The sequence below is a fragment of the Aythya fuligula genome, chromosome 11 (genome assembly GCF_009819795.1).
Source record: "Aythya fuligula isolate bAytFul2 chromosome 11, bAytFul2.pri, whole genome shotgun sequence".
Taxonomy (NCBI): Eukaryota; Metazoa; Chordata; class Aves; order Anseriformes; family Anatidae; genus Aythya; species Aythya fuligula.
In genome coordinates this window covers 8,453,845-8,475,790 of record NC_045569.1, presented here as the reverse complement: position 1 = coordinate 8,475,790, position 21,946 = coordinate 8,453,845, and the positions used below count along the sequence as shown (strand labels likewise).

At 39.5% G+C, this 21,946-nt stretch overlaps 2 protein-coding genes across 4 annotated transcripts in view; one reads left to right on the top strand and one right to left on the bottom strand.

Moving 5' to 3' along the window:
• Nucleotides 1–1,255: 1,255 nt before the first annotated feature.
• RCN2 (reticulocalbin 2) lies at nucleotides 1,256–13,704 on the bottom strand. 2 transcript variants are annotated; one of them, XM_032194786.1, is made up of 7 exons: nucleotides 13,559–13,704; nucleotides 13,367–13,472; nucleotides 11,426–11,622; nucleotides 8,839–8,952; nucleotides 7,512–7,608; nucleotides 5,078–5,220; nucleotides 1,256–2,321 (listed from the first exon to the last, which is right to left on the bottom strand). In XM_032194786.1, the coding sequence occupies exons 1-7, from the start codon at nucleotides 13,664–13,666 to the stop codon at nucleotides 2,169–2,171; spliced, it is 918 nt and encodes a 305-aa protein (XP_032050677.1). In that variant the 5' UTR covers nucleotides 13,667–13,704; the 3' UTR covers nucleotides 1,256–2,168. The 2 variants fall into 2 exon arrangements, with proteins under 2 accessions (XP_032050677.1, XP_032050678.1); XM_032194787.1 differs by having other exon boundaries at nucleotides 8,839–8,940.
• A 3,645-nt stretch (nucleotides 13,705–17,349) lies between these two features.
• SCAPER (S-phase cyclin A associated protein in the ER) overlaps nucleotides 17,350–21,946 on the top strand; it is a 157,812-nt gene continuing 153,215 nt past the window's right edge. Inside the window, exons 1-3 of one of the 2 annotated variants that reach the window (XM_032194784.1) lie at nucleotides 17,350–17,390; nucleotides 19,010–19,085; nucleotides 21,383–21,500. In XM_032194784.1, the coding sequence (XP_032050675.1) occupies nucleotides 17,350–17,390; nucleotides 19,010–19,085; nucleotides 21,383–21,500 (235 nt within the window). Of the gene's footprint in view, nucleotides 17,391–17,751; nucleotides 18,238–19,009; nucleotides 19,086–21,382; nucleotides 21,501–21,946 lie in introns of those variants that run through there. The other variant, XM_032194785.1, reaches the window with a different exon arrangement.

Sequence of the window (21,946 nt, the reverse complement as noted above, 5' to 3'; positions counted from 1 at the left end):
GAACAATTATAGTTTCCTTTTGAAGCACTGGTTTTCTATGCCCATAAAATTAGATTAAGAGCTACAAAGTGACGAAAGCTGCAGCTCCATTTCTCTCTTGCAGAGAGCTAAGCGCTAATACTACCTAACACAATTTGCTCACAGAATGACTAAAATGAGCAGCAAATTGGATGTTTTGCACAGACTCTGAGATGTGAAGTGTACATTCTGTGGCGTTTGGTATTCTATTGGTCTTGCTATAACCTTTGGTTTATGCAGTATTGCAATTACAGCAATCCCGCAAATGACTCCAAGCTGAGTCAAAGAGCAAACGATAGTGGCATCCTTCCAGAGGCATCCTTTTTTTCTCTTTGAGAGTTGAATTTTCCAGTTGATTACACCATTTTTAATGCTGAGTATGCATTTGACTCTGTTAAGACTTGTTTCAAAATGCCAAAAAGAATAATAACAAATGAGCAACTTCGGGTATATTTCAAAGCAACAAAGATGAAAACAATTATTTTAATATTCCTAGACACACATAATTTAATCACACTGTTGTTTTTTTCTTGTGTGTGTGGTGTGGTTTTTTTTTAATCATATCCAACCAACAACATAGCAATAGTTGTACTTACATTTCCAGGAATTAACAAATATGGGTAGAAAAGCAATCTCTAAAATTGAAAAAGCATTTTTAATTTCTATCACTATAATAAGGATACCTAAAAAATCCAGTAAAATTAGATGTAGTTTTGTTTTGAATCAAAACTGCTAGCTTTCTAATGGTGATACTTCAACACTTACGTTGAAAGGAAGATTGGATGTTCTGAGAATAATTAAGAGATGGTCTACTGGAAAAAAAAAAAAAAAAGCAGCACTTATTTTTACTAAAAACAGAATTGGGAAGAAGGAAAACATTAGCCAAGAACAATACTGCACAAACATTACAGGAGTCAGTTACCTGGGAATTTAAAAAAATAAAATAAAAGCTAATGTATTTTAAACAAACTATTCTGTGAGGCTGTGACTTTCTAGATGAGAAGTGAATATATGAACTTTCCTAAACAGAATCTGTCATGCCATTAACCTTCCTGGTTATTTCAAATAATCACTTAATGAGACATTACTTACTTTTATGAATGGTAATTGTGGAGCTTTCAACTGAAGTTAACTTTTAGAGGTTATCATTACAACTATTATGTGATGTCTTGATGCTTTAGAGTTCCATATATCCCAAATTTCAGAAAAAAAAAACAACACTGCTTTTGCAAACATGTCCAGAAAATGCTAAATGCACGCATTACTTTTTTTTTAATCATTTTTAACATCTAGATCCGAGGAGCTGTCCTTAGCATATAAAACTTAAGAATGTTGCCAAAGAATACATACTGTTGTATGTGAGTTGCCCTTGGTATTCTGATCTACATTCAAAAGGAGTGACTCCCAAATAAATACGCTACTGCGAATTGTTCACATTTCAAGGAGTTGCTACAGGTGACCCACAGTACGTAATAAATGTATAAAACAAAGACAGAATATTTTAAGTTTTAATCCAACAAATGAGGAGGATCTTAACAATGTACAATACCATTGTACTGCCAATGCTGTAGAATTGTACATAAAAACAATTGTTTTCTGTAGATGTAAAAATAGTAAGTTTTTATTATAATACAATAAAACACATAGAAACCATTTAAAATTAAGTCGAAACCTCTTAAACAATTGAGGCATTAAGCTAAGTGTTTCTCCAAATGTATTAAATAAAACACGGTTAATACTGATTCTAAACATCTTCCCCTAAATTCCCTAAACTCCTCCCTAATTAAACTGAGTAGAAAATATAGCAGTGTCATTTTCTGGTTTGAATTCTTTCAGAGAACCATTTAGATTCTCCATTTAGTTGAAGTACAGTCACACAACTCTTCACAATACAGTACAATACCTTAAGTAATTTCTTTCCCATTGCTATATAATTTTGGAAGTAAGTATTTAAGATTAATTTTGCAGGCTAGAAGAGGCCCAAGGAAGTCTGTGGGAGGGCAATTTAATTTTGAATGCGAAGTATTTACACAAACATTAGTCTATTGTAATTACAGCATAAAACTTGCAACATAGCTGAAAAGTGGGTGCATTTAACAAAAGCTCCAAATGAAAGAAAGGGAAGAAAAACAGATTACAAAATAAATAATCTAAAGTTCTTCATGGTAGAAACGTTCATCATGAAGCTGCCTGCCATAATCCGTTGCTTCACTGTTAAGAAACAAATCCTGGTTCTTAAGAATTTCTGCTTCAGAAAGCTTTTTATCATCATTCAAATCCATTTCTTCAATAAGGTGAACAGCCTTTAAAATAAATGGAACACCAGGTGCACAGTTAATAGGTAGGAATGTTTATAAATACATTTTTGGAATGGCACTGTCAGAGTCCTGCCACAAAACCATTATTTGTAACAAGCTAGATGCCATTAACGTTCAGAACAGGATCTTTCTTGCCTCAGTTTGTTTCCCCTTGCCTTTTTTATTCAGTGGCAAAGTCATAATATCAAATTTCTAACTTCATCATCAATTCTAAACCAAAAAAATAAATGTCAAACCCACTGCTTTACTTTGAGGGCAGTGTTACTCTGAAGACAGCGTTAAAAAAGCAAAGATTGATCGTCTTCCTGGAAGTACCAGCAGCCTTTGAAATCTACTAGTTGATGTCATACATACCTTTAGCATACGATCTGCAGAAAATTCAAGCTTAGCAGGTCAGCTAGAGGCTGTGTGTTTTCTGTTTCTGGACATTCAGCCACAGAGCAACAGCTACGGCCCTTGGTGTGCATGACCTCAACTAAGATTTGAACCAGTGCAGTCTTCATATTGAGCATGCTCTTCCATAGGTGTGTACCAGATACGGTTATCTCTCTCTCTGAATGAACCCTCTGTCTGACCGGGTATGTTTTTCCAGCTCTCATTTTAAACTTTAAGTGCTGTTACTTTTAGCTCTGGAGGTATCTATTCTGCTACCGTTTCTGTATCTATTTATGATTTGCAAAAATAGCTCTATAACTGTAATTCATGGTTTAAACTTAACTGGAAAGTATTTGATGTCAACCATGGAAAAGATTTTGTATTTTCAACAGCAGATGAGGTAAGTCATCCATGCATAGGAACATCAACTTTGGATAGCAATTAAAGATTTCCCTCATTTCCTGAAAGTCAAATCTTGCTTTTTGGAAAAAAAAAAAAAAAAAAGACAAACACAATGTCAAATGAAACTGCAAGTTACAACAGTTCTCAATTTTTTGCTTGCTTATGTATTATAGAAGGAGGGAAATTCAGCAGTGAAACAAAAAATGTGGAATACTTTAGTTGTATGTTATTCATGAGAATTACACAGCTCAAAGCTACCAAGCTAGCACAACAGCTCTATTGCAGCTGTTATTACTGAGAAATAGCAGAGTTCCTAGTCTTACATGGTTTTGGTTTTTTATTTACTAAATATCTACAAGTATGATGATTTACAGGGTCCTTCCATTTCTGCTTTTTCTGATTGGTTTGGCTCAATGTGACTGCTTAGCAGCTTTATTAAAAATGAAATACTACTTACATTTAAGCTGACTACATCAGCAAGGAGGGCTGAAGAAAATGACAGGTAGTAACATCAGCCAAACAGATTTCAAAAACACTCTGCATGGCAAAAGCTAACAGAGTATTAAGAAAAACATCTTGGTAAACATGTATCAGTTCCTAGAAACTGAATGCATAGTATTTTTCTGTTGTTTTATGTTATTTAACTACCAGATTTCTCAAGCCATTTTTAAATGACAAAATCAAACTGTAATATAAACAAACAGCAATTTATGATGCAAGTCAATGCCACCTTCTCTTTAGGATAGGGGACTTTGCTAAGCCCTTGCATTAACTGAAGAAAAAAATAGCACATTAGAAAGACAAATAAAAAACCCTAACCTTGTAGAACTGAGATATTAGTACACCATGGCCTTGCTTTAAGCTAAAATTTGAATGAATAGTGAAGAACTGATTAAAGAAAACACAACCAAACAGAACAGGTATGTATAGACTCAATAACACACAGAACTCATGTCAGTTAGATCAGTATTCTTTCTGTGAAATAAGAACCAACCACCCTCAAGAGTCAGATGTTTAAAAAAAGTCTGCACAAAAGCTTACAGATGCTCATTTACAAAAATACTCCTATAGCAATTTTGTAGCTTAGGTTCCTACAAGGTTAGGTACGTGAGCAGCCAGTGCTGCATGCTAACCAAGCTGCTTTTTCTGTAATCAGCAGAGCTGAAATAGCAGGAAGGTGGAAGCTCAGTAATGACTTGTCCAGTCACAGAAGATGAGCTATTTTATCTATTTTGAAGAGATTCCCAACTTTAAGAATAATTATGGAGGCACGGGAGAACCTGTTTGTGTCTCACATACTGAACACCAAAACCCTTCAGTGCAAAGGAAAGAGATCTGCACAAATTAAGATAAGGAGTTACTAGCAGAAAGGCAGAAACCTTCTCTACTACCGTCAGCAACTCTAACGTTCATAAAAATAGGCTGGTCTGGTATGCTCAGTGCTACAAAAAATAGACAACTAAAATGAGAATCTACTTAAACCTATTACGGCATTCTACTGCTGATTAAACCATTTCAATTATCACTCTCATTTTGAAGTTTGCTTTACAGCACCTTGAATCATACAGTATGTCTATTTTCTTATACTTACACAAATACAGGTTTTTTATACAATTTTTATACAAATTAAGGCAATTTAATCAGTAAGAAGAAGAATGATCCATTTTTGTTTTCATAACTGTGCTTTATATAACTGCCTATTTTATTTGTATACCTCATTAGCTTTACCTACTGTAACTTTAAAATGACATCACATTTGCCTTATCCAGACTGGGGACCTTCATTCTTTGTCAAACTGGAAAAAAGGGCTAAAAAAGATATGCAAACATCTACTAAGCATTCATTTTCAACTACTAAAATATGGTAAATCCGAATTCATCTATCATTTTGCTGTGATACCTCCAGAATTCTGCTGCATTAAATAAAATCTAAACAGCAATTATTAAACCAGTCAAAACACATACCTCCTCTTGTGCAATACCCTGATTATTAGGTACTATCCAAAACAACAGCTCTTGAGGGCTGAGTTTCCCATCGTTATCCTTGTCATAGTCATTCACAAATCGATCCTTCTCAACAAGTATCCATTCTGGATCTTCCCTTGCAGCTAGTAAGAAACATTTAGCAAGTTTAAAACCACTCTTTTCCTTAAAACTGACGCATTCACCTTTTCTTGTAAGCAAATTAATGTAATTTAGTCTCATAACATAGAAGCGATTTCACTAAACAAAGAGAGACCTTACAGACCAGTCCCAGGATGTTAAAAAAAAAAAAAAACAAACACAAACATTTAAAATATTTGTATAGATGAAAACAGAACTTAAAACTAAGATAATGTAAAGACTGTAAATTTGCAGTTGAACTAAGGGGACATTAAAGTCACGTGTTACCATCAACTGAGCTGTTTATTTTAATGTTAACCAAAATTAATCAAATAAATGGGGGAGAAATCATACTATGTATAAAATGTGCTGCCAAATGGATGGTTTCCTACTTATTGGGACATCTGACATACCAATAGGAAAAAGTTAAGTGGATGATGGAGATATTTGACATTATTTACTTTGACCGGGTTAAGATTACTCTCTCCCATTATATAGCCATTGTATAGCAGTAACATTGCAGATAGCATGTTAATAGTATCCCATGACAGCAACATGAGCAATACTGTAGTTCTCAGTCACTGGTCATCTCAGCACTTAACAGATTCAGGAAAGTAGGGAAAAGCTTTAAATCAACAAGTGTCCTAAAAGTAGGTAGAGAACGAGGATTGTGCAGTGTATGCAATTACGAAACTTGTAAGGCGATACCAAGACTTTAACATTCTACTGTCTGTTCCTGTGCTTTAACAGCCAGGGAGGTCATTTGTGACAGCTAACAGAGAGGACAAAGTTCCTACCTAGTGCAGGCTCAACAGACTCTGAACAGTACTGTAAGCTCTCAGAACAGTTTTTATTTTTTGTAATTTTTCTAAAAATAGCTGGAATATATCCAAAGCAGTCCCATTTACTGCTTGTATTTCTTTGTACTCCTGGTCTATATTTACCCTGTATTCTGAAAATATTTACCCTGTACTCTGAAACCTAACCAGCTTTTAAACTTGTCTCTAACTCTTCAAGAAATTAAGAGGCAATTCACAGTGATTGTTCACCACTAATAAACACTGTGAACAAGCATTAACAGATTGTAAGACTTCCTAAACCTCATGAAAGTCAAAATTATTTGACATGACAGGCAAACAAGTAACAGTTCAAAATAATTAGGTTTTATTATAAAAGAAAAAAGATTAAGTCTCTCTCTTTCCTTTCTAACACCTAGTTTACAACTCAATTATTCTTAACGTCACAATTCAGCAATACACTGCTGCCCAAAGCCACAAGGCGGTTATGAAACCAGACCCACCTTGTAGCTTATTAGTCATTTTAGAGTGTGCAGCAAGAACACTGTCTGCAGAAGAAGGTCATTTGGAGAAAACCTGAAGAAGTTTCTACAGTCCCAGATGATTCTGAATCATTGATAAAAATATTTAATAGCAAAGCTGTTCTATCTTCTGTTACTGCAAGAACCCTAACAATAATTTCATCCCCTTCTAACAACTTTAGATAGACTGGCTTGGAAAGGCTTTTTTAAAGTTCAAGTAGGAAAAAGATATAAAAAAAAAAATCTCCGTGTTTCAGAATTTGCACTCCTTTCGACCAAGCAGACTTTTCATGTGCATCGAGCCACTCGTCTTTTTGGAACCAGGAGAGTTCTTTGCCCTATCTTGTAGCAAGTCAAGTACAGTGTATAAAATATTTATCTATTAACAACTTAAAAAAGCATTGACAAACACCAGGTAAATACCTCTCTTTTTTTTTGTTGTTAACACAGGAATAGAGCAAGCTTAAGGAAGGGCAAGAGTGAAAAAAAAAAAGCGAAAGCAGATGGGCTTTCAATACCTGGTACTGTGAAGGGACTCCTTACACTTCCCCTCTCCCTCTCTTAAAATACACACAACTTCAGTCCTTCTGCAGCAAGGCTGACAGCTGCCTTAAGCCGATCAAGACTAGGAAAGGCTAACCTTATATTCATGCTGGCTGTTTTCCCAGATGTGTTCAGTTAGCAAAACTGCATCTTTTTTTTATCTACATACCTAGTGATGAGGATTATGCTTCAGTCTTTGGGAAAAGAAGTAACTTACAGGGGAACAGTGCATAAACTACTGCCAAATACACGCAGGGCAGACTGAAATAATGACCTACTAGGCACAGTACCAGGAAATTGAATTATTCTGACCAACAGGAAAATGTCACTTGGAACCTGTAGGTGGAGGTGTTAAAAGCTGAAAATGAAGGTATGTACAATTCATCCCATTCCAAAAACTTTTGTTCAGTTTCTGCCCCCCAACCCTTTCCTTACTTGGGTCTCTCCTGTAATCACCAAGGAATTCTTCCAGGTTGACAAATCCATCACCATCTTTATCGTGCTCTTCTAAAGCTTCCTGAATGACAAAGTCCTTTTGCATACATACAAACGAAAGGCAAAATATCAATTTATCAGTCTTGCAATCAAGAGAAACAGAAATAAATCATTTTAGAACAATAAATACAAGAAAGTATGTAAAAGAAAGTAAATGTCCTTTAAACTAATGAGATTTCATTTCAAATCTGCTTCTCTGTTTTACATGAACTAGTGCAATAACTGGTTCCTGTGCCACAGAATGGATCCATTCTTAGAGTTTAGGATGTCAGGTTTTATGAAAATCAAATCTGTTGGGTGTATGTAGAGTTGGAATCCTTAAATATAATTCAAAACTATATAAGCACATGAATTTACACAAAAATATAATCCTATTTCTTTTTTGATGTACTAATTTCTTTGCATTTTGTAACTTTTTGAAGTTGATGGAAAAATTGTTTTGTGTCTTGGTCCTTTGTTTCCCAGTGTGACCAGCATGCCTGTTCTTGTAGTTGTTCTTGTTTGTTCATAATTAAGCATTATGTCAACACAAACAGAGGCTATGTTTGCACTGAGCTCCTGCTGGCAGTTAGCTCTGCAGCATCAGAGACCCAAACCTGAAGACTCTGTTGCAGAAACACAGCAGTGTACTTTTAACTGGGGTCAGCTGTGGGTATTGAGCTGGAATGACACCAACAGTCACAGCAGTGATGAAACACATCAACAATGCCAAAGTGCTCCTGGCTTGAATAATAATCCCCAAACTCCAAGCACAGAAAAGTCAAAGTTTCAAAAAGTTTTGATTTTTGTTTGTTTGTTTGTTTTTGTTTTTACCAGAAAAGTGACCATAGTGGCCCTTTAAGTAAGGTGAAGATAACTGGCACTTGACCTTCTTCCTGCATCAAGACATCTTTATTGTGAATACCTCTAACAATAATTGAACTCTGAACTAGGCTTGCAACTTTCTCAAGCTGAAATCTTACTGATATGTTTCTAACCTAACAGAATTTTAGAGATAGTTACGTCAGCCTAGTCTTTAAGGTAGTTGTGTAATACCACTTCTTGACACATACTAGTTCTTGAAAAAAATTTTCAAGAAAAGCACTGAACTCCTGCTCCATCTTCCGAACTCCAGCACTGAATTCACAACATACCATCTGATTTTTTATTTGGTCTGGAAAAGCAATATACATAGCTGCCCAAAAGCACACTTCCTGTAGCACTGGGACATTAAAAAGATGTTGCCTCTATATACACAGGCTGATAAAGACCTCCTCCTAAATCTTACCGTCATATACTCCACTTCTTCAGGATGTTCAAAAGCAATGAATTCATCCACATTCAGATCAGGAACATCATCCCTGTTAGCTTTTTCAAAACGCTTCTTCTCCTTTAAATGAAGCTTAGAAAATAGATTTAGTTAGAGTGCTTAATGAAAAGGAAAAACATTATAGTAGTTAGCTGTAAACTCATTAGAATATTAATTGTTTCACATTACTTTCTTGTATTATACTGATGTTTCATTTTCACTAAGAGCTCATCCAGAGCAATGAGAATAGCACTTTTAATTGAGGGAAGGTTTTTATTAAGAATCCCATAAAAATTTCCTTCATTTCAGTTAGGAACATTTGAAACACTCTCAGTCAAGGCTTCAAAAACACGAAAGGGAGATGATGAAAAGACCAGGAAGTCATGTATAAAGACAAGCTTCCACTTCTACAAGTCACCAATTCCCAAACTAGCCTAGTGGAGTACAATTACTGTTAAGGTGGCCATCACAAATCCTCACATTTACATTTTCAGGACATTTAACCTTTTGAATCTATATCTCACTTACATCAAGGGCTCCTCACAGTTCCAAGAAAGTCTTCAAATATCATATACGTAAACTGCCTTTTCTGAAGCCGTTTTAAGTGCTGAAGGATGAGGTAGATTCCTTTAATACAAGACTGCTGTCCATTACATATGAACTTATTTCAAATCAAAGTCACTTCTGTACCCTCTTTTAAGTATAAATATTAACATGCCTTCTTAAAAGAGAAATACCCACAATAAACAGGCAAGTTACTAGTTCTGAATGTCTTGCACTTCCTTCTTCTGTATTCTGAAGGTTCAAAACCCTTCTTCTTTGCCCTTGTTTCATTCTGTATAGTCTCTTCAAACAAAATAAAGACCCAAACCACTGATAACAAATCTCTACTCAAAATGCACGCGATGTGAGCTGTGAAAATTTTGGAGTCCTATGTTTGAGTGTGTTGTACTAACAGTATGACTCTGATCTGGATAAGGCAGTGGCCAGCAAACCAGAGATCACAAATACTTTAAAAATAACCACTTGAAGCTGTACTTATTAGCTTCTATCCTATTTATTGAATCTTCTCAGTTTAGTTAGGCTAATCTGACTCATGCAGACCATGTGTAACAAATAAAGTGTCGAGCTTAACTATTCTGCAAAATAATTAATTGTGTTTAAGGAAAAGCTGACTTTAGCTAAGAGTTAAACTGGAACGCAATTCAGAAAGACTGACTAGGGAGAGTACTAGACTGCAAAATGAACTGTTGAGGGGAGGTTTGTTTTCAGTGTTTTGAGATGTGATGAACAAGACTGCCACCCTCTGGTAAATTCATGTTTACTTTATGTCAATTTAAATCAGTAACGAAGTCCAACTTTTCCGTTTTAACTAGAGCTGGATCATTAATTTACAAAAGTACGGCTGAAGACAGCTGACACATGATGCTGGTGCAATGCTGCTAGTCTTGCTTTTGCCAGTATAGGTTGAAGTCAGAAAGTAGGAAAACCAAGCAAGCAATCACCACAAATTACAAATAAGCAGGAGTTCTTCAGCATAATGATTCTTCAGCATAATATAATGGCAACATCTCAAACATGGGGTCCAGATTTTGACTGGTAGTTCCATTCAAAATCTTGTTTTATTTAAAAGCTATGTAATTAAGTGACCTCCAAAGCTTTACAGTTTGATTTGTCTTCAGTGTGTAAAATTCATTGCTTATTGTCTATTCCAGCTTAATGTCTGTCAACACTATATTCAAGACTACTACTTTACTAGAAGTAGCCACCAAAGCACTCCTTCTCACAAAAAAACTCAGGCCAGAATAGTCTAATAACTCACTTATTCTCTTTTGGGGAAATATTTACATCTACTAATAAATGTCTAACTTGAAAACAAGCAAGTTTTACTATAGGAGATTTGTGGTGTCCTTCCTTCTCTGTCCCTCTTGCCTCCTTCCTTTCATTCTTAAGTATTTATTTGCATATATGAGATTAATCTGTAACTTTGATTGTTTATACATTCAGTTTTATTTACTAGGGTTGGATTGCTAAAAATGTTTGAATTACTATTGCTTTCTCTGTGGATCTCCAGCAGACAGAAAAATTTAAAAGCAGGCATTATTGATCACCCACACCAAGTACTTCAGAAATGAATGAAAAATGGATAAAGCAGTGCAAGGTAGGTGGTTAAAAGAACAGTACGAGGCTGACCAACACCAGTGCTACTGGCCCCAGCTACAGGCAGAACACTGGATAGGCCATGGACCTAATTTAATAGATTGCCATCTTGTTTTAAGACATTTGCTGGATGCTCTGCTCTGTGATAAGACTGCCAGTAGACTTATACTCCACTCAGCTAGCAAAATGTACCCAAGAGGTACAGTTTCATTCTGTCTTTGTGTTTTGTTGGTAGCAAGTTTTATACTCCACTACTTTTCATTAATTACTCCCCTATCTCAGATAAATGAAAGTGTTAAAATATGTGCCAGCTGCTATGGTTTCTCTAACCATCCTGTTCTGTCAATAAACAAATATTGTTTTCTATTGTGAGCAGCTTTCAGAAACCTGTGTTGAAACATTTTACCTGTCGAAATGATTCTTCTTCTTGATCCTCCAGGACAGTGTTCTCATCAAAATCAATGACACGATCATACATTTGTAAATTGTACTCTTTCCAAGACACTAATCCATCACCATCTTTGTCATAGTCATGGAAGTGTTGCTTAGCTTCTTGTGTGACATAATGTTTAAATGACTGTTGTATCCAGGAGCTCAGCTCATCTGTGAAAATAATCAAGTAAAACAAACAAACAAAAATCAGAATAATCTATAGTATAAAAACTGTAAAGATACCACAGGTCTATTCAGTTTAGAATATACTTTGTAATTCAGATGCAGCTATGTAGGCAAGAGGTTGGTTAAACAGCCTTCCTCTGTGCTATGCATTTTTTTCAAGAGATTAGACTACAGCTACATCTTTTAGTTTGTCTTCTGTCATACTGTTTCCCTATTGATTCCCTCAGGCTAGAGTTAGACGGTTACTTCACTCCGGTGTATTTTGGTGCTGCCAGAAAAAGGGTGACGCATCCTTCTGACACACAAAGGAAGTGGTTAGGAAGAAATGATTACAGGCAGTGTTCATGCAGCTGCACAGCAAACTAGATCAACTAGGAACTTATCCCGTAAGGAAGATTCTTGGTTTTCAGCTGAGAAGTTACCCTTATTTCAGGCTTACTGAGGCCTGAACAATGCAAGCCTGCCCCTTTCGGTGGCTGCTGGCATTTATGTCAGCTTGAAATGATTATGTGGCCAGGACATTTCAAACCTGAAGCCACCCAACTCTAGGATCATTTAACCTTTCTTTTCAGAGCTTTATGAAAATGTAATTGAATACAGAAAATTCTAAGTGTAAATTTGTATCCAAAAATCACCATTCCCATCAATTTCTAATTTTCTTAGTGTAAAAAAGCATTCCACTGTGATTTTCCTTTGGGAAGGGAGGGGAAAGCAAGTTTCCATTACACTAAGAACATAACCAGATATAATATGTATTGTCAGGACTGAGTACAGAGGGAATTTCTGCACTTTAACATATTAGACCTCTTCTCCTAGAGCCTTCATGTTGCAAAGTGCTTGTTTATTTTACAAGTTAGCCACCCTGCCAAAGTCACATAGCACCTCACCTCTGCTCAGTCAGGTACAGGAACACCGAACTAAGTGTGCAGCTGATTAATTTCAGCACATCCAGTGGAAGACATTCAAGAGGTAGAGTTGAACTGTATTTAGAACTGTAGTTCTTTAGAACTGTATTTTTTCCTCCTACCCAGAAAGCCTACTGCATGCTTGATATCATGTCAACGACGTATCACGGTTCTGGAGTTTGAACAAGGATTCTGTTGGCTCTGTGTGCACATTCACAAGACACTTATGGTTTTTTTTTGTTAAGCTCCAGCAGAACAAAGAGACATTTTTATAATGAGTTTGACAATCAGATGAAGAAAGTGTTGTGATGGTGCCTGAATTTACTAGTTTAGTAAAACCTTTGTCTGGGAAATGACATTTGATGCTATATTGTGATGGAAAGCACGTATGATCCCACAGCGTGGCTCCGTGTTAGCAGCTGTTCAAGCGTGTGCATTCAATGTTATGGCTGCAGGTACCTTCTTCACCTCCTTGCCTTGCTCTGTGAGTTGTACAAAAAGGATTTCAAAAAGCACTTGATTCCAGGGGGGTTCAGAGGCGTGAGGGAGAGGTGCAGCTACAAAACTGGTGCTGTGGAAGGTGGGAAGGGCTCTCCTGCCTGCTGTCCATGGCCCTCGCCGCTTGTGTCATGGGAAACAGAATCCTTGGGGACTGAGATATCCCTTTTTTTTTTTTTTCCTGGCATTTCTGACACACTTCTCGCGGCGATTCCCTATGCAGAGAGGTCCCGCTGCCTGCCGCGAGGCCCAGCGCCGGGCCCCCCGCCTGGGCACGACCCCCGCCCCGCAGCCCGCAGCCCGCAGCCCGCAGCCCCCCGCCCTACCCTTGCTGAGCAGCCCGTCGCCGTCCGCATCGATCCTCCTGACGATGGCCCGCAGCCGCCGCTGCTGCTCTTCCGGGCTGAGCCGCGCGTACTCCTCCGCCTCCTCCTGCGGGCGAGGGAACCGCCGTGAAGCCGCCGCCGAGGCCGCTCCGGCCCCCGCCCGCCGCCCGCCGCCCCCTGCCCGCCGCCCACCTGCCCTCCGAGCAGCGCCTCCCGGTCGTAGTCGGCTCGGTGCTGGCCGAGCGCCGCGCCCAGCGCCCACAGGGCCAGGCCCAGCGCCAGCAGCGGCCGCCGCCGCATCGCGCCCGCCGCCGAGCCGAGGGGACCCGCGGCGAGGGGCGGGGAAAGGGGAAAGGAAGGGAAGGGGCCGCGGGGGGCTCCGGGGCGCCGCCTGCCCCCGGCTGGGGGCCGGGCCGGGCTGGGAGCGGCCGGCCCGGGGGCGAGGCGAGGCGCGGTGCCGGCTGTGGGGTCGGGCACGTCGCGGGGCCGGGGCCGGGGCCGGGGCCGCGAAGTTTGGTCCTGCCTCTGCCTCCCAGGCGTGCCGTGGTGCCGCGGCAGCGGAAGGTACCAAGTGCTGTCAGCATAGGTCGGCGGTTTCTCACTTCCAGAAAGTGGTTCGGCTCAGGCATCAGCCAAGCCTGGCAGGCCGGGGTGAGTTTTGTCAGAGCTCGGGGCTGTTTTAAGCCAGCCGTGCCGCAGTGAAGGTCATCGAGAAGCCGGCAGCGTGGAAGTTTGCTCTCAGAGAGGGAGAAAGCTTGCTCCTGGTGTGGGCCTGAGCTGACCGTCACACAGCACAAAGGGAAAAGTGCGTTATAAATGAGTTAGCAAGGTGGGTCAATACAGATGGTCATAACTGTTCGGCACAGGTAATAGAAAGAAAAGCTGTAAAATAAATTGAAGCTCATTTACCACTCAAGCAAACTAAAATTATGTCCAGTAAATGATCAGGGGGGCTCTGCAGGAATGTTGTAACCGAGAGATGTCACATGAAATTGGGCTTGCTCAGATCCAGAGCCCACTGAGGTCAAATTAATCACTCTCAGTGGTTTAATTGAGATTTGCATAAGGTTGATGTTGGATTTGTTACTTCTCCTTTCAAGATTAGTCTATTTCTGGAAGTCCTCTTTCAAATAGAAAGAAGTGACACCAGCTTATCTGGAATTCCAGAAAGGGAGCTGGTAAGGTGTTCAAGTAGAGCCCTCAATTAATGGAGCTTTGTCTGGTGTACTGTCCCTCATCCTCGGTGATGACGGCGATGTACTGCTCCCTGGTTAACCTCAAATTCTATTAACTGCAAAGAGCTAAGACACTTCATTTGGGAGATGTGAGACTACAATATTGTAATAAATCAGTAAATGTGTTACTGCAATTTCCTGACCATATAAGAAATGTCTCTCCATTTAAAAAATAAATAAATAAATAATAGTGACTTAAGTCTAATATGCTTTATTGGTGTAGATGTCAAATTTCCTGTCAGTATTTATGGAAATCATATATACAAAGTGTGAGTGAAGTCAGGCTGCTTGTGGTTTGTGTAGATAAAGCAAATCATATAAGCAATCAAAACAAAAATAAGATTTGATTGATTTCCAAAAATAGTACTGAAGATACTTTGTCTTCTTTGTTCAGTGCATTACTAACACTCCAGAAAAATTCTTTACTGCATATCTTAAGGCTTGAAAGATTATACAGATTATACATATCAGATTATACATATCTGTGCCTAAACAGCTGTAATAGCCTCCAAAGAGCAAATTCAATATGGATGTGCAAAGAGCAAGTTTATTAGTTTATTAACAATATGTTCACATGCCAAGATGACTGAAGATAGCAGCAGGAAATAAGAATAGCTGGAATAATATAGCAAGCAAAACCAACCAGCCAAACAAAAAAAAAAAAACCAACTAACACCCAACCACCACTTGCTGAAGCTCAGCAAGAAGGACAGCATAGAAAATCATATTCTTCACTCCATAGTTTGCCTGTGTCAAAATGCAGTCCAGACACTTCCTAGCACTCAGTTACCCAATCATATCATAAATACGAGATTGTTCTGGTAAGGATGTAAGAAAATGAAAGAGGGCCTTACATTCTCTCGATATTTTTAACCAAGTGCATAGCAAATGCATTGCTATTGTAACTTGCAAATAAAAAGCGAGTATTAGTGATGCTATTTTAAAAACAGAATGCAAGTCATGTCAAACAAAAAGCTTTTTATGTGCTGAACTTTCTGACAAATCTCTCCTCTAGCCAAATTGCATATAGTCTTTCACAAATCTGTTTGGAGCTACTTTTTCAATCACAAACGAATTAATGTTAGAAGATCACATTCAACACAGATTTCCAATACATTGGCTCATTTGTGCCTCCTTCTAATGACTTGACTGAAGCCATGATACCACTTCTCTAAAACATCAGCAAATATAAATCTGTTCCTCTTAAACTGTCAGCATGAGAGCAGTTGTCCAGCAATTGAAAGTGCCATTCCTTAACAGCTGTTTCCTGCAGGTGAAGCTATCTGCCTCATGTTCGCTACGGTTTTTTTACACTTCTACATTTTAATTTTATAAAGCACTACTCAACTTGCATAAGCTGTGATTTTCTTTAATGGAAGTCATTTATACTCTTTCAGAATAAGTGTATTCACAGTAGTGAATTCAGACAGTTTTCAATTTTGACATATCCTAATTTTGTTTTCATCACAGGTAAACATTATAAGCTGTATGTAAGACAGTGAAGAGTATCTAAGAGCTGCATGCAGAGATTATCCCTCCATCTTCCATTTTAAAAGTTGCTGGCTTTTGACAGGTGAATTTAGGTAAGGGAAAAACCAACCTGAGCAACAAATTAAAGACAATTGTGTTTAAGTGCCATGTGCTTGGATTTCAAAATGGCCATCATTTGCTTCAGTAGTACCCAAATACAACATTGTGAGCATTCTAATTATTAATAACTCCTTCACAAATTATCCTGAAGTATTTTAGACTCTGCAGACTTTACAGACCTATTTTTCTACTTCTTTGCACTTAGTGCAGTTATTAATATGTGAAGAAATAGGTTATGAAAGGACACTTCTGATGCAGTATCTGATTTGGCATCAAATCAGGGTACCAGGATTTGTCACAGGCTTCTGAAGCCCTGTACCATGGTGCTGAGCTCAGCTACAGGAGCCCAAAGAGGCAGCTGGGGACACTCAGACAGCTGCCTGGGCACAATAAACGAGCTTGTTATCGAAGGACAGCGTCAGGGCTGGGCTGGGACCTCCAGAGGCCATCTGGCTCAGCTCTCAGCGCAGGACCAGAGTTATGTGCATCATTCCTGAGAGGTGGTTGTGCTATTTGTGACCGCAGCTGAGGCACGTGTGATTTCCCGTGCAATCCATACCAATGCTTGAGCTATCGTTACTGTTTTACACATGGAAACCGGAATCGTCCTGGGTAGAATTTCAGCCTCTTACTTATCGTTGCTATCCCCTAGGAAACGGATCATTCCTAACCATACTTTTACATGTTGGGCACTCCTATCGCTCCCCGTTTGCCTTCCCTTTTGGCTAAACAGTGCCCTTGTCCGACGTTTCCTCACGAGCCCGCTTGCCCAGGCCCCGGCTCTCAGAAGACCCGCACCCCCTGCGCCTTCAAGCCCGGTGCCCCAGCAGTGCCAAACCCCAGGGCGCAATCTCACTGCGCTGCCTATACGCGCAGGGTATGTACGTAATTATTTATTAACGCCCGCAAATTTGCTTCTCCGGTCCCCCAGGAGGAGCGGGCTCGGCGCTGAGGCACTCGGCACCGCCGCCCCTCGGCGCTCCCTGACGGGCTGAGGGCAGCCAGGTGCGGGCAGCCAGGTGCGGGCAATGCCTTCACCGGCGCGAACGGCGCATGCGCGGGCGGCAGCAGCGGGGTGTGCGTGTGTGTCTGTCTGGTGGGGGGGGGCCCGGGCCGCGCAGGGCGGCGGGCGGGCGGGCGGCCAGGCGGCGGGCGGCGATGACGTCACCGCGGCGGGACGGCGCGGCGCGGCGGAGAGCGTGAGTGCCCCAGCGCGCGGCCGGGCCGGGGAGGGGCGCGGCGGCGGGGCAAGATGGCGGCGGGCCAGCCCCCCCCCCCCCCGGGGCCCGTTGCTATGGGCAACCGCGGAGCCCCTGAGGGGGCGGCCGGCCCGAGGCGGCCCGGGCCCGGGGGGCGCCGCGCTGAGGGAGCGCCCAGGCCCTGCGGCGAGGGGCCCGGCCCCTGCCCCGGGCTGCGGCCTGAGGGGAGGCCCGGGGGCTGCCCGGGCTGAGGGGGGGGCCCCAGGTGGGCCGAGTGTTTCCACAGGCTGAGGGAAAGCCCCGCTGCGCAGCCTGATGTGCCAGTAAACCTGCAGCGCGCTGGCTGCCAGCTTCTCCCCTCTCTGCGCACGTTCCTCCTAACAGATCCCTGTGTCCTGCACTCCCGGGAAGTTTATGTGGGGCCCGACTTTTCCCTTTCAATACGTACCTTGCTGTGCCAGCTTTTATTACACCCCGATTATAATCGAGTGAAGCGTGGTGGTCACAAGCGGCTTGCTGAGACGTCTCGGGGCTGAAGGCTCCTTTTGCTTCTCATGCCCTAAGTAATGCTGAAATACAGCGGGACCTTGTTTTCAAGAACTCAGCTTCCTTCAACCAAGTGTGGATTATTTCAGTGTTTTCTTAGGCTCAGGAGGTTGTCTTAAGGCATGCAAACAAGTGCAAACCGTAACAGCTGGTTGTTTGTGGGCATGGGTTTTGGCTGTTGGCTTTTCAGAAAACTCAGCAACGTGGGGTGGAAGCTGTAATCTGAGAGCGAGGGAACATCCCGGTTAGGGCAGTACCAATAATAACCGATAACAAAATCTCCCGTGGGATCTGGCAAAAGGTTAATCTTGTTCTCTGATCTAATTTCTGGAACTTCAGAAGTGCTTTTAACTTCTGTTTAGCATCTGAATGTTAAGAATGTGTAAGGACTGTTGCAGGAGAGTTTTTGCACTAATCAGAAGCTGGCTGGGATTTATTTCCACCCTGAAGCCAAGGATTTAGTTTTATTTTAGCATTGTTACAGCAATTGTGGATTTTTTTGATAAACCTATAAACATTTAATCCAGTGTACTTCTCCATTTTTGGCAGTGGTTCCCTAGTTCAATACTGCATTAAATAATACTTGATCATAATTAACTTCTATAGGAACTGTCACTTTTTTTTTCTTTTTTTTTTTTTTTGAGAACAGAAGTTTTTGGATTTACTTTGCTTCACTGCTAATTATCTGTTATGAATTTTTAGTATCTCTGATTCACTTTTCTTTTTGAACCTATAAATAGTTTGCTCAGTCCTCTGTCACGGGAAAGATCACTGTTGCCTTCCACTATTCTTTAGCAGTCTGTGCAGTGATTTGTTTTGGAGCCCCATAACATTCATTGTACTGTTTACTATCTTACTACATGTGCATATATTTTTTCTATAGGACTGTTCTCTTCTAATTTTCTTCTTGGGCTGTTTTTATTAAGGAGTTATGCAAATACTCTATAATAACTGTCCTCTGAAAATGTTGAAATGTTCGTTAGATGTCCTTGACATAAATGCTGCTAAGAAGCTAAAATTAATTTCATAGATGGTTTAAGTAAAATTGATCAAATGTATTTATTTTGACACAGATATGAAAACTCAATGGGGTCATCCAAAAACGTAATAAATGAGCCCGTTGACATGGAGGAAGGCTATAACATGATGGTAAGTCATTTAGCTACTGTAATAGTATGCTATACATACCTGTTGTTATTATATCATAAATAATGAAAAGATAATATATGGCAAAAATTAAAAACTGTCATTGTGAGATGTTGAAATGGGAGTACCAGCTGTAAGATGTGAATAATCTATGCACAGTTTTTAGTACTGAAAAAGTCCTCACTGAAGTACTAGTATCTGCTTTTGGACATAGTGTCTCAAAGAAAGATGTGAATCTGTTGGAGACAGTCTTGAAAACAAAACCCTGGGCGCTCAGATTCAGAAAACTTGAAGTCTGAGATGCGGAAAATGTGTGAAAGAAGACTAAAGGGGTAGAAGTAATAAGCTTGGAAGATGGGAGGACCGATGGAGAATGGAATGGAAAATAACTGTAAAAATAATGGGAAAGAAGAGAAAATTCAAATGGTTTCAAATTCCCTGTGTATGTCAAGAATGAGTAGTTTTATGTAGGAAAGCTGTAGAGATCATGCAGAGTGAATGTTGCCTGCTGGTGGAGGATTCAAAAGATCCAGTAAATGAGGAAAGATTTATATGTATATTTACTCCATTTTTAGCAGCAGGATGCTATAGATTAGCTCTACTTCCAGGTAAGGAGAGTGATTTTTTCTTACTTGAGGATAAATTAATGCAAAATGCAGGTTGAACATTCTTATTTTGTTTTAAGACAGGTGCATTTCAGAGACAGTTAAGATAAATCAAAATTATTTGACTCAGTTGTGAAGGTACCATAGGTATTTATATCAGGGATTTATACAGTAGTTAAGCTGATTTTAAAATAGTTAAGTGACATTTGTGAGTCTTTAACTCTCTGATGATGAAAAGTTTCTTGTTAAGCAACAAGGGAATAAAAACCCCAAATAAACATGATTCAAAGAAATGGTCACTTACTAAAATTTCCTAGTGAGAACAGGCAGTTAGATAGAACAAGAATAGACTAGAACCAATGTAGTGTAGATCTGGTTTATTCATGTGCTTTGCTTGAGTTTCTTTGGATCAAACCATAAAATTTGCTTTTTTATTCATCACCTTTTTCAAAAGTCCACTTAATAGTTCTGCTGTGTTTTTTCTATTATTACATAGTAATAACTCAAGGTGGCTCAGTGGGGCACTAGGTGGCACACTGCAGCTTTAAAAGGAGCAATTGAGGGCATCTGAATGAGAGAAACTTAGCCTACCATTGCTATATAAGCATTCAAGTAAAAGTAGCTTTTTGTTTCTATTGCATTTTCTACCATCCTGATAAATTATAACTACTCATCTGCTATATTCATTTTTACGGCATTTTCTTTCAAAGATGCACTAGTGCACGTGCGTAACAAAGTGCTTGCAGGCTTGAGTCATATGATGGTAAGAGTGAAAAGAGGAATGCGTCTTCTGACTAGTATAAAATCAGTCTGTTAGTGTGTAAAATAACATTCAGATCTATGTAAGTTTGTCAGGGTTAAAGATACCTTGCTCAGTGGCTTTGTGCTATCACTGTGTATAGACTTCACATTATGGTATATAGCTTGGCTTAATTTAAATTATTTTAATAGCTTGGATTAATTTCTGAGGAATAACTTGATGCAGTCTAGAAGAGGCAAGATTTTGTCTAGTTGGTATCTGTCAGCTGGTACAAGTATTTCTTAACATGTTTGGTTTCAAGGATCTTGTGATAGTATCTTTTTCAAGTGCAAAGAACGTGTTTCCTAGGTAAGCAAAGTTCATCCTCAGCGCCTCTCACTTTCTGTGAATCGCTGCAGCTTTCTAGTAAAAACAGCTGACTGTAGTTGCCAGGAAATACTTTCTAGGTTCTTGTCTTCTCTGAAATAGAAGTGTATTTTATTTTATTTTAGATGGTTCTGATAAATCCTGTGTCTGTCTTCAGGCTCTTTTCAGTCATCTAGCACATGTATTTTGGTACTATGCAGCTTTTTTCTAGATTAATTAGTTCTATTTAACTCAAGGTAAACAAAGCATTTTAAAGTCTGCTGTGATGTTCTTATGGAATTGATGATGAGTTAAAAGGAGCTTAAAAAAAGAAAGTGTGGCGTAGACACCCATTCCAAGCAATGGGGTAGGAATTCATGTCATTTTGATGAATCAGTCTGCTTATCAGATAGAAATACGGTTGTGAAAACAAGTACTTTTTGAACAATTAGTGAAAATAAGTTATCTGCAAACTCCCTTTGAACGGTTTAACCACATACTGGATGAAATTAACATACCAAAACAAAAATTTGTACCTGTATACATATACATACACACACATTTTCTGTTCCTGTATTTCTTGTTTTCAGGCTTCTTTCCAGCGCTCTAATAGCCATGATAAAGTGAGGAAAATAGTTGCAGAAGAGGGACGTACAGCAAGGAACCTAATCGCATGGAGTGTTCCACTGGAAAACAAAGATGATGATGGTAAGTATTCAACTGTCTTCCCCCAACTTTTTTATCTCCTGTCCCTTTGTTCACTGGAGTTGCTTGCATGGAAACATGTTTCTGATGTAGGATTTTGCATTTTAAACAAAAGGTTGTTTCATGTCCATAGCATAGTTTTATTTTTTTTTTTTTAAATGTATACCCTGCGGTTGACAGTTCACTATAAAACCTGTTCAGTAACAGATAAACTCTTTATTTTTCTGTAACAGACATCTAAGAATGTCCTGTCTTGCTGATACTATCAAGATACCTATGTAATATAATAATGTTATCTTAAAATACTGGGCTTGGAAAAGGTTATTAAAAGCCAGTCTTCAGTAACTTGGGGTTTCAGATTGGTAGGGATGGCTTAGAGCAATCCAGCAAATTGCTCTCTGTGCTCTAAATCAAATAACTTCAGTAGTTTCTTTTACTATCACTTCAGT

Excerpts from the sequence above, each read along its gene's own strand:
- RCN2 (XM_032194786.1), bottom strand. The coding sequence starts at position 13,666 with ATGCGGCGGCGGCCGCTGCTGGCGCTGGGCCTGGCCCTGTGGGCGCTG. Across the intron at positions 11,623-13,366 it reads CGACGGGCTGCTCAGCAAGG|ATGAGCTGAGCTCCTGGATA; the intron begins GTAGGGCGGGGG and ends TTATTTTCACAG. Across the intron at positions 8,953-11,425 it reads AAGAAGAATCATTTCGACAG|CTTCATTTAAAGGAGAAGAA; the intron begins GTAAAATGTTTC and ends CTATTTTCTAAG.